The 12117-nt window shown below is 40.3% G+C and overlaps 1 protein-coding gene across 5 annotated transcripts in view; it reads right to left on the bottom strand.

The window, feature by feature from the left end:
* The window catches only part of EBF1 (EBF transcription factor 1), a 381707-nt gene that overhangs the window by 28085 nt on the left and 341505 nt on the right, over positions 1-12117 (bottom strand). For all 5 annotated transcript variants that reach the window (XM_046668002.1, XM_046667997.1, XM_046668000.1 and 2 more), the window contains exon 11: positions 6676-6764. In XM_046668002.1, the coding sequence (XP_046523958.1) occupies positions 6676-6764 (89 nt within the window). The remainder of the gene's footprint in view (positions 1-6675; positions 6765-12117) is intronic.

Genomic DNA, 12117 nt, shown 5'->3' with positions numbered 1-12117 from the left:
ACTACATGATCTTCTTTTGTTTCTGTATTTTTGTTTGAGTACAGTGACTTTGGTTTCTGGATATAATGTGAATAGTTTCCTCAAATTAAAAAAAATAAATGAATGAATAAGATGAGAGAGTGGCCAGTGTCACAGTGTGGAAGATAAAGATGTAGAGTTTTTCTTTATCCTTTTGTGAAACCCTTAGTCATCCCCTTTTCTGCTAACAGGCAATGTGGTTATGCAAAGATTTCTTATTTGTGTTTTCACTGATGCAAGTGCAGGTTTTGAATTACTGATAGTCTTTGCATAAATACCAAAACAATAAAAGCATAATTAGAATACATTGTATACAGCCGACTCCAGTTTTATTTTGCCCCAGCTCTGTATTTATGATAAATCACTAAACACGAACACTCTTTAGGGAGGGTAGTTTTGGGTCTCGTCTCTCCATTGAGCAAAAACAGTGCCTGTGACTAGAGCCTGAATCTCAATTCTGCAAGTGTACAGTTGAACTGAATAATATTTGGCACAATGCAGTGCACAACCGAGCCACTAAATGGCTGATTTACTAAATTATTATTAGATGAGCCCTTGCTGTTCCAAATGAAAGTGCAGCCACTGTCTTCCTTCATGGTGCGTTCAAATTGTTCTGTGTTTAAATATTCAGCATGAGGCTAATGTGAACTGATGAACTGAGACTATAAACATTCACTTTCAATACAGATAGAGCGACAGAGATGCAACATATCATATGGCCTGCAGAGGTGAAAATGATTTATATTTAAGGATGCTGCTGCCTACTTCCATTACTTTAAGGTACTCTTAATTAGCATGGTGTTGGAAATGACTAATTCCCATGTGCAGGAAGAGCAGGCTCATGGAAGCTGAGATTTTTTTCTCATGCCAATGCAGGAGAAGCTACCATGAGGATTTGCTGTCTGTGTAGTTCAGAACCTTGAGTTTTATTCACGGCTGCCTTCACTACACCAGCAGAGCAACGTGTCTGCTGGAAGCACTCTGGTTTTTGACATTCAATGTTTTTTCTAGACCCACCCAAAAGGTCTGTAATCCATCCTTGCTACCATCCATCCCTCTGCAATCCGTTACAATCCTTATCTACTACAGGGCCATCCTGGCACCTCACCCCCATCTCACCAGCTTCTTTACTGACACCTGCTGGAATGAAGAACAACCCTTTGCTCCTTGGACAGATATAACCCCTCCTCCTCCTCCCCTTTGAGGGCAGTTATAGGCAAGCACTTAAAATACCGTGATCACTTACAGTAGATTAGAATTTTTTATTGGTGCCGTGTTGCCATAACAACAAGAAGACAGCAGATGACTTAAGCTAAGCTTGCAAAGCAAAAGGCTGCTCATCTGGCAGTTAAAATGAATACAGTTCATTTCACAAGTTTCCCATATGGACTCTTAGTGTATGGTAATGAGGAGACCATATGGTGAGAGAAAATGCACTGAGAACAATTGGGTTCCACTGGCTGAGTGGGAAGTTGGGAGCGAAAACCCGGGTGAGAGATTCTGGTGTGTGTGCTCTCTGGGTTCAAGGTTTGGTTGAGGTTTGTTTGGGTTTTTGTTTGGGATGGTTGTTTTCCACAGGGGTTTCGCATTTCTTAATCCATTCCTTAATATGTCGACTGTGTGAAATGACGAACATCTTGCAAATTTTGCAATATCATTCATCACAAACTGTCAGCAGTGTTTGCAAATCTGACTTGCAAGATCTTTTAAATGTGTTGTTCTTAAAAGGCAACAGTACTAAGTTTTTAGACAAAGTGCAGGAAAATTTAAGCACTTCTGACAAGCAGAAACATTAACAGTAATCATTTTTAAAACACTCGCATCTTTTGCCTGCATGTTTAGCTGTAAATAATGCTAGAATGTATAAAAGCTTTAAAGTAAAAATGTAATAAATACTTTTTATTATGTTTCATAAAGGATAAAAAAACGCTGTGAGCCATGTATATGCGTTATCCAGATATGCGAATGGATAGAGATGGATAGAGAGTTCCCACCCTCCTTACTACTAACCAGATTGCAAACCTGGGAGGACAGCTTGAAAAAGGCTCTCAAGTCAATTCTGTACTATACATGCTTCATAAAAGATGAATATAAATGCATTAGTTAGACACGGTGAGCTAAATTAGAAGGTCAGGCAGGGCTGGGAGGGCTGAAAAATCACACAACCAATGAGTGTAATTACTCTTTTCTAAGTCTATTAAGTGGTGTTGTTCTATCAAGGCTCAGGGGTATAGGACATGAGGAACAAGATAAAGTAATGTGTATTTATTACTCCCACTGGATCAATTTACCAGATATTTTCAGCTCCATAAAGCAAAATACACAAATGCTGCCTTTGTTACTTTTCTCAAACTGCTTTATTTTCTCTAAAAGAGGGACTGGCTCTTGGAGAAAAAAAAACAAACAAACATGTTTGCCCTATGGAGGTCCCCATGCCAACCTATCTCAGTGGGGAAATGAGAGAAAGCTGGCGAGAGGTTAAGTAGAGGTGAGGTGTAGGCAAGGGACAGGAGAGAGAAGCGAATCACCTCCAGACAGAATTATTTGGGTTTGTGGATCTAGGGGAAAAGTCGGAACTCAATGCAGTGATGATAGTGAGGTTTTTGAACCAGAGGACCTGGGTTCAAATCTTAATTTTCCCACTTGCCAGCTGAGAAGCTGTAGCACGCCACAGCCCTCTGGGAACTCTGACTCTCGTGAAATGGGGAGGACCACCTTGCAGGGATTAGCAGCCCCATTCACTACTGAAGCCTTGCCATACGCCAGAGACCTCTGTGTAAAGATCTCACTAACGCCCAACAGCAACACAGTGGGGCAAGCTGTATCACCAAGGAGAAAACAGAGGACGGGGAGGTTGAGTCACTGCACCAAGCGGTAGATCTGGTTTTCACAATTTATGTCTGTTTGGCATGAGAACCCATTCTCTTGGTCTCTGTGCTCTTCAAAAACCTCGATAAAGCCACACGGGGCACACAGTGGGCATGAAGTAAATGTTACTGCTTCCAGGGATTGACAGCTAACACACAGAGGGCTCAGCTCAGGGTCGGCTCTCACTGCCCTTGCGCTCAACCGCACTGACCACTCACGAAGACAACCAACAAACTAGAGGGGGTGGAGACACCTCCGGCCTTCCAAATAGACAGAGCTTCTTGCTCAATGATTATGGATTGCACCAAGAATTTCAGCATCTCAGAGCTTTTGATTGAACACAGGCCCCATCCCCCTCACCTCTATATTATAGGACAAGTCAACCTTCACCCCAAAGTCAGTCACATGTTCCTTTCTCTCCCTCCAGGATCCAGAGAGGAAGGCAAGTCTGTATGAAACAGAATAGAATGCTGTGATTTAAAAACTTTAGCCTGCCCTTCTCCACGTGCATATGAAAAAGGAAGGCCAGAAACATCTGGGGTTAGCATAATTATAGTACTTTGAATTTGTGTGTACAGCAACTATCACTAATGGTGACTTTCAGAGATAAAATAATTTACAGAGAAGGCTTCAGCTTGCTCCCGTTTTCTCAGTTGGTAAACGGGCATGATGTCTGCTTTCCCGACTTCTCTCACAAGAGGGGCTCCAATAAAACAAAGCATGTACAAGTTCTTCGAGAAAGCACAAGCCAGCATACAAAGGCATATTATTATGGAAGGCTGTCTGCTTGGTCTTTGGAGCAGTTTCATTTGACAGAATATGTGGGTGGTTGTATGAATCTAGCTTTGTCTATTCACAAACACATGGGTTTAATAAAGCACAGTTTGTTTTTTAAGGTGTGTGGTCCACGGCTCACTGAAACACTCCTGTTTGACAAACACTGACCATGATTCTAAGAAAGGCGGAGCCCATTTTTATCCCCCTAACAATGGATAGCAGGATTATAAATCCCCAAGTGCACAGGAATACCTTGTGCTGGCTCCATCCGCCACTTCCTGACCCTGCTCTTGAACTCTCGCTCCACCTTAACATTCAGAGCCAAGAGGACAGCCACTCTGATCTGAGTCACACAGAGAGCTTCCTGGGGTGGGCTCCAGCCAAAGTCCTTGCACGGTCAAGTGGCTAGATGCAAGCTGTGGAGTGTTTCCTTAACACACAAATCCATTGTGTCCTTGATTACTCTTCCCAAACCCAGGAAAAAGGGGCTGGGAATTTCACCATCAGGTCACTGGGCATGAAGCGACACGTGCCTGTGCTATTTGTTCAACATTTCTGAACGTGATGTGCAACCATAAAAATGTTTGTAAAAGTAAGTACACAAACTCAACCCTATATTCCTATTTCTCTTCTTTCTTTATGATTAAGAAAAGTACTGCCAGGCTTCTTCAGACTTCAACCATTAAAACAAGATTTCTCTTCCACTTTTCAATAAATATTTATAGAGTGGCAACTGTGGGCCAGATACTGTGCCAAGGGCACCCATGGGATTAGCCCTTATTATCCTTACGAGATCCCTATGAAGTTGGGAGGATTATTATCCCCATTTTATAGATGAAGAAACTGAGGCCCAGAAGATAAATTATATACACAACTGGTCACCAGGATTAGGATGTCTTGCTCTGTAGAGATTGGACGGATGAGCTCTCCGAAGCAAGGGTCGCACTCTAATGCAATTAGCAAACAGTCATAGCTACCTTTTGCTGACTGCTAAATAAGTCACTAAAATAACAACCTAAAGAAGTAGGAAATACTGCCATCTCCATTTGACAGAGAAGGAAGTTGAGGCACAGAGAGGTAAAGAATTTGGGGGGAGGGGGGAAGAAAGAAAGAATTTTGACCCAGATTGCATAGCTAGTAGGTGCCCTTACTCTGAGTTCTACCAGACCCAGTCTGACTCTCCAGTCCCTTTTAACAGACTCTAGAAACTTCAAATGCCAGTGCAAAGCAAAGACAGTCCCCAAATGGAAACAATGGGAAGAATCTGGCATTGCACCCATGCCTTTTTTCTACCACTGAGACACCCAAGGCACTGACCATTGGGTGGACACACATTGTTTATATTGCTGTGCTGTAAAATTACCAATTATTGTCCCACAGGAAACGCATGGGAGCTAAGTTCCTGCCAGACAGAGGAACCTAAAGGTAACTCTCTCCACCTCACAGCTATGCTAGGGAAGAAGAGAGCCGTTCACTATTATTATTAGATTATTTCATTGCTCACCAAGAATAAGTAAGTCAGGGTGAAAGAGAAGGATGAGTAAGACGGAGGCCCCTTTCAAAGTCAAGGGTATGAACAGACTGACACATTATATGATTTCTTCCTCAGATGAAATGTTTTCTAGAAGTTTTTACCAAGGTGAATAAAATTCAGGGGAAGTAAGGCTGTTCTGGGAAGCTGAAGGTTGAGACTGAAGGCTGTGTGGTTCTTCCCCCGAGGTCTCGGTAGAGGATGGACGCTTTCTTGCCACGGCCCTTGCCTTCCTGGAGCAGATAGCACCCCCTCCCCGACCCCACCAGCCCCCACGTCTGTACATGAATTTGTGGGCCAGCTTTCTCCTGGACGAAGCCTGTTCTGACGGGCGGCTTTGCCTCCCAGTGCAGCAGGTACACAGGTAGGATTTGATTTGATGGGATGATGATCCCCCAAAGAAGTTCGCCGAGCTAGGGAGGATGCCAACTTCACTTTTCTAAGTGTTTTATGAAGAGAGACAGATCCAGAAGTGACATATCTCTAGACTTACCGTGGCAAGGAGAGGTCCTCTCATCTACTCATTCAATTTATAATAGTTTTCACTTGCGTAGTAAATGAAATTCCATTTTGCTGTCAGTAAACAGTGAGTGGTAGTTCTACTAACTCTGTACTTTGAACTTATTTAGCATTTAACTGTTCTCTCCTCTGCGTCCTTACGGAACTTGGTTTGCACTTTTGTTAAATGTATCCATTACCTTCTGTTATGATTAGTTGTCTGTGTTGTGTAAGGTGATCTCTCCCACAGAGGGCCCAAGTTCCTGGGTTCAGAGATAGGAATACTCCCAACATTGACAACAAGTACAGAACAGTAGTCAATAAATGTGAATTTCCTTCTTTCTGCATTGGCAATTAATGGCACATTGGTGTGTGACATATTATTACTCTGTCTTGAATTTTTGTTTAATTCCTCACATTTGTGCCTTATTTCCCAATTAGGTGGGATGCCTCTGGAGGTAAGAAGCTCTGTCTTATTTGCCCAGTTGCGAGATTTACCAATGTTCTTTTTGAGCTCTAGCTTCACCAGGGATAAGTACGGATCCTCATCTAGGTAGAAAAGCAGTGTTCTTTTCCCTCCTGAGAACTGGTATGATGTAGTGATTAATAACATGGACTTTGGAGCCAGGCTGTATAGGTTTGAAGCTCAGTTTAGCAATTGACATGCTGTGTGACCTTGGGCAAATGATTTAAGCTCTCTTTGCTTGATTATTTTCTTCTCTAAAATAGAGGTGGTAATAGTACAAACCTGAGAGGGCTTTCGAGAGGAATAAATGACATAGTGTATGTAAAAATAAGTACATCACTTGGCACATAAGTGCTTGCTCCTTTTATTACTGCTTACCTTATAGTACCAAACACACAAAGCACAAGAATATTGAGTTGCTTATCTATGAACTAATTTTTATCAGTGGCAAAGTTTTCTGCCAATCACCCAAGCCCAAGTTTCCAGAGACCACAACCCAAAGAGGAGGTATCCTGACCTTTGGCAAACGCTCAGGGTCGCCAGGGTGCCGAGGAATGACCTTCTGTAACCTCTGGAAACCATAATCGATGGTGGGTTCGTTGAGCGCTGCAATGAAGAAGGCACACAATTAGAACAATGTCAGGAAATAAAATAGAACACGCTTTGCAACACCGATGGTGTGGAAATAACTTGGAAATCCAAAATTTAATTGATGCTTTTGAATTAGACCATAAAATGATCTGACGAATGATCCCTTTGCTGAACGTTCCCACCATCTACTTCTGCTATCTACCATGATGGGCAGTGGCTCGCTCAAAAGAACATTAGTAGCAGGTCTTGAACTCTGTTCTTTTGGTCAAACTCTATATTCCTTACATTAATGAAAATAGAAAATAAAATGGTGTTTGATGTGAGGTTTGAGGATTCACTTTAGTCAGATGCCAGGTCAAAATGCTCAGGGGCTTGCCTGAGGGTATCTACAGATTATAAACAGCAGGAGAATTAAAAGCACTTGCTTAATGAAAAATCTCTAATGAACCTCAGGAGATACAGTATCTCAGCACCTTCTGTGGCAATTAAGCCTGCAAGAGTGTGGTGCGGGCAGGGGAGGCTGGATCTTGCCGGCACAGAAAGCCTATCCTACCCTAGATAGAGCCTGCAGAGAGATGGGTATTGAAAACGCCCTTAGACAACACCCTCACATCTAAAATGGCAGACTGATTCCCACCATCAACATTATTTCAGGAAAGAGACCAGCCTCTGTGGAGAACTAGCTTAGAGCAGCTGGGTCTCCAAGAAGTCTTAAAAAGTCTAAAAGAAGAGCAAACCTGTAATAATATTTGGAGACAATGGGCCTTGTTGTACCCATTGTCTACACCCTTTCCAAAGCATCCTTAAATTAAACATGATGCAAAATGGACGACTGTTCTATCATTTTCAAAATTCTTCCTCAGGATATGAAACATCTTCAGCCTTCCTCACCTGACTAGGAAAGGTGGCAGCTCCATCCTCTACCCATATCCCCCACATCCTCTAAGTAATGGGTGGGTGGGTGGGTTTTGTTCTTCTTTTCTTTTTTAGTGTAACCAAAGTATTCAACCACATATTTTCTCTCATACTGAATAAAAAGACAGTCTTTGTAGTTCTGACATTTAGCTATACATTAGAAAACAAGTTGCCACATGCTTTACTTACAATGCATTTCCATTAACCTAAATTCTAAAAGTAAGATCCATACTACTACTAACTTTAAAAAACTGTATTAAATTCAAATAGGTCCCAAGGCTAATGGAAGCAATTTGTATACCAACCCAAACTGACTGGCCCACTTTTCAAAATACAGGTATGATAATCTTGTGGTTTTAAAAGGACATTTAAATTGAAAGACTGTGAATTTAGTACATAATTATACCAATAGAACCCTTTAACTTGTCAACTTGTAAATCTAAAAGGCTATCAATCATTTCTAAAGAGGAAATAAACCTTAAAATTCCTTGATTGACAGTGCTTACTTTTTATGTAAGAAAAAAAAGGAAAAAAAAAAAAAAAGGCTGTGTAAAGTGGCCAGAAATCCATTTACAAAAGTACATTGTTTTACATAGGTGAGTAAAAAGCCAATAATTACACTTCCCAAAGACACATAAATCAGAGTAAGTACTTTTTCCTCACTTGTATATTTTAAGTTGGAGTGAACTTCAGGTAACTTTTTATTAAAAAGATTTTTCCCCAAATGCAATGCTTATTGAAGTTGTTAATAGAGTAGCGTTTTCATTTAAGAGAATGTAATCATTTTTGCAAGTATGAGATTTAGGTATTTCTCTCTCTTCCCCCATTCTAAACAGTAAACTTTCAACCTGCCTCTTGTGGAAATTAACCAAAATTATCCCCAGGTGCACCAAATCTCTCTATCAATACCAGCACAGGAATTAAGGCACAATATTTATTATTCCTCCCATTTTATGAATTACTTTCTAAGCCCTTGAGAAGAATCCTTTTTTCAAATTAGACGTCTAGAGAAAAAGCCATAGAACCCTTTATGCGGGGAAGCTGTTACTCGTAAAATCCACGGTATTTAATCAAGAAATGCATGAGAGTGACGGGAATAAGCACCTAGGTTTACGTTATATATCACATTCATCTCCCACTCATAATACTAATTGCCAACAAAGATGTTTAGCCATAAAAATAGCTTTAGACAATTAAATGTATCATTTTAATATCTGAAGACATAATTCAGCATCCTGAAAATTCTAATTCTTGGTTTTATTTTTCAGGCTAAGCCACCAATAAAACTTGAATTGTTGACCCACCCCTTCAGTTGTTTGCATAATAAATTAATTCCTACTGTGTCAAGAAACCAGCAGTTGTTAATTGAACGACTGTCTGATGTATTGGGGGGAGGATGTGTTTCTCTGGCCATACGGACAACTCACAGCGGAATGAGTGACACTTAATATCTGCAATTAAAAGCACTGATTCAAATATCATATGGAACTAATAGCTAAGGAGCTGACGAGAAGTCATTCTGTTGCCACAAAGAGTAATTGAATTAGATATAGTAAACTCATTATTCAAAGAAAAATAAGCATCTACTCTATGGAAGTACACTATGTGGGAGGAAATATTTCAGACTTAAGACAAAGGCCTTTAATTTATTTCCCATGCCTTTATGATTTGCTCTACGCTCATATTTTCAAATCTATTAACCTGACCTCAATTTATGTACTGAATATTACAATGGCGTCGTCCAGTGCTGTAGATGCAGATAACAACTAAAGATATGCAAGACAAAGCTTGTGGTATTAAATTTGAAGGTGCCTGATGATTTCTCTGATTGCACTGATTAGGGAAAAAATTAAGCCAATTACTGAGTGAGAGGGGCCATAAAGAGTGTTACTTTAAAAGAATAACAACCTGGAAGATGAAATGTCTAGGGAGGAAGATGGTTAAATTATCTCACTCTCATGGAATGGAATATGATGCAGTCCTCAAAAGCAATGGAATACAAAAGAAAAAAATCTTTACTGAAATAATATATATTGAGGTTAAAAAGCAGAATACAGGAACATGCATACCATACGATTATTATTTTTTTTTTGAGGAAGATTAGCCCTGAGCTAACATCTGCTGCCAATCCTCCTCTTTTTGCTGAGGAAGACTGGCCTCGAGCTAAGATCCGTGCTCATCTTCCTCTAGTTTATATATGGGACGCCTACCACAGCATGGCTTGACAAGCCGTGTCATGTCCGCACCAGGGATCCAAACCGATGAAACCCAGACCGCTGAAGTGGAACATGTGCACTTAACCGCTGCACCACTGGGCCGGCCCCTGATTACTTTTTTTTAAATGAACGTACAGAAAACGTTTCTGTGTATAAACTGCCTAACAGTAGTCATTTCTAAGAAGTGAGTCTTGAAGTGCTTTTCTTCCTTCTCTTGTGCTGTGCATTGTCTAAATTTTCCACAATGAATATATATTACTTTTATAATCAGAGAAAAAGGTTAAGAGCAAGAGATTGTGGCTGAGATGCAATTTGACCTGCTTGTATAAAGTAATGACATAAGAAACTATGCCTTAAAAGGGGTCTGTATACTCTTTAATAACCTTGCATAGGTTATTACAGACCATAAGAAAAATAAGTAGTATACTTTTGGCCAGTTGTATAAATATGTGACTATTCATAAACTTTCTGAAAATCAACAGAGAGGGTAACAGGGAGGAATCATAAAGAATGGTATATTTATTTCATCAGTGGGGGGAGTCGTACCTTAGGGACATACATCTACTCTGCAAGAATGTAATATAAAGTTAATCCTTCAACAAAGTGACCTCATTGTATTCAAGCATAGGGCTCAGGGAGCACCAGCAGAAAGGGGACTAATCGATTTTTTTCCTCTAAAACTTGGGAAAATTCCGAGAACCTAGTAGAGAAAGAAAAGAAACTTAATTGGGCATAATTAACCACAAATAAAGAAGCATGAGCATCTTAGGTTGAAAAAAGAAAAAACAGATGAAGCCGTAAACTGCAAAGGGAATGCAATGACGAGAGCAGCTTCTGTGGTCCTGCTTCTCAAGACCTAGTCCTCTCTCTCTGAAGAGGCTTTGAGAGGGTGTCATCCGAGACCAGTTAGCGATGGTAACAAAATAAGGGAGGTTCAGACGTTTAGAAGAAATCCATAATCCCAAATAAGAAAAGCCTCGAGTTTTAAATCAGCAGAATAAAATGGGATCAATGTGGGCATTTAAAAAGTTCCACAAGATAATAAATTCTCCACGGATTCAATAATCAGTTTTAGTGCCTATCATGTGTTCAGATAGCATTTGCAGGAACTGTTTTGTGTCACAACACCATAAGCCCTCAAAAATAAACTTTCTGAAAGGTGTACATAATCCAACCCAAAAAGATAGATGAACTACTTTTGTAGAGTTGCAATGCAGCTGCGACTCTCAGGACCCGGCTTCAGGAATCTATTCTCTTGCCTCCCTCATGGTCAGATGGTGGGTCACCATCTCCACTTCTGGTTCTGACATAGCCTTCACCAGGGTCACACTGCACTTAACAGAGACACACGGATTTCAAGAGTGATCAGGCTGTTGGGGAACCACAAACATTTGAATTCAAGATGTCTTCCACTGTCTTGTTCAAACTTAGAGGCAGATACGTATTAGCTGAATAAGCCTAAGTAGGACCTTATGGAGCTGAGTACATCTACTACAGTAGGTCTGAAACTGCTCTATGAATGCATAAGAAGCAAGATCAAATGCTTCTACACAGCAGAGCAAGCTTGCAGGGCAGGCTCATCGCTGAGATTTCGGAGAGGTCCTCTCATTCACAGCTATGGTATAACACTGGAGAACAGATCCTGGTAGCAAACAAGGGATATATGCATGGGCCTGGCATTTCAGCTGCATCAAAGTCATTATTTTTCAAAAGTAGAAGTTAATTAAATGGTTAAAAAAATCAAACCACTTAATTGGCTTTGTGTTGGGACTGCTTATAAATGACTTTGGGTTCCTTCACAATCTCATAATCTCAGACTCCCCTAAAGGAAACCAGTCACTTTCTATGCAAAACCAGTCTCTGCAGAACCCTTCTCCTTTGGGCTTCAATTGAAGCTCTGGTCAAGACAGAACAGCTTTGGTTATACAAAGCTATAATTCACAGTGTCCAAATGTTCACGCACCATCAAATACTATATGCAAAGAAAATTTAGAATAATGCAACTAGATTTTAAGCACTAGTAGTAAAGACAAAATTACAAAATGCATTTAAAACATCTGGTAATGAGTAAATCCTAACCAGATATATATGTGAATTGTGGCCTTCTCATGCCTTTAGTCTTTTTTTCTTTAATCCGCTTCACAAACACATCAAATATAGAAAATTCTCTCTAAGGGGACTTATTTGCAAATTAAAATCATGTAGTCAAGATGAATGCATTCTCAGTTAGGAAAATG

The sequence above is a fragment of the Equus quagga genome, chromosome 7, assembly GCF_021613505.1.
Source record: "Equus quagga isolate Etosha38 chromosome 7, UCLA_HA_Equagga_1.0, whole genome shotgun sequence".
Classification (NCBI taxonomy): Eukaryota; Metazoa; Chordata; class Mammalia; order Perissodactyla; family Equidae; genus Equus; species Equus quagga.
This window is presented reverse-complemented; position numbering and strand designations above follow the sequence as displayed.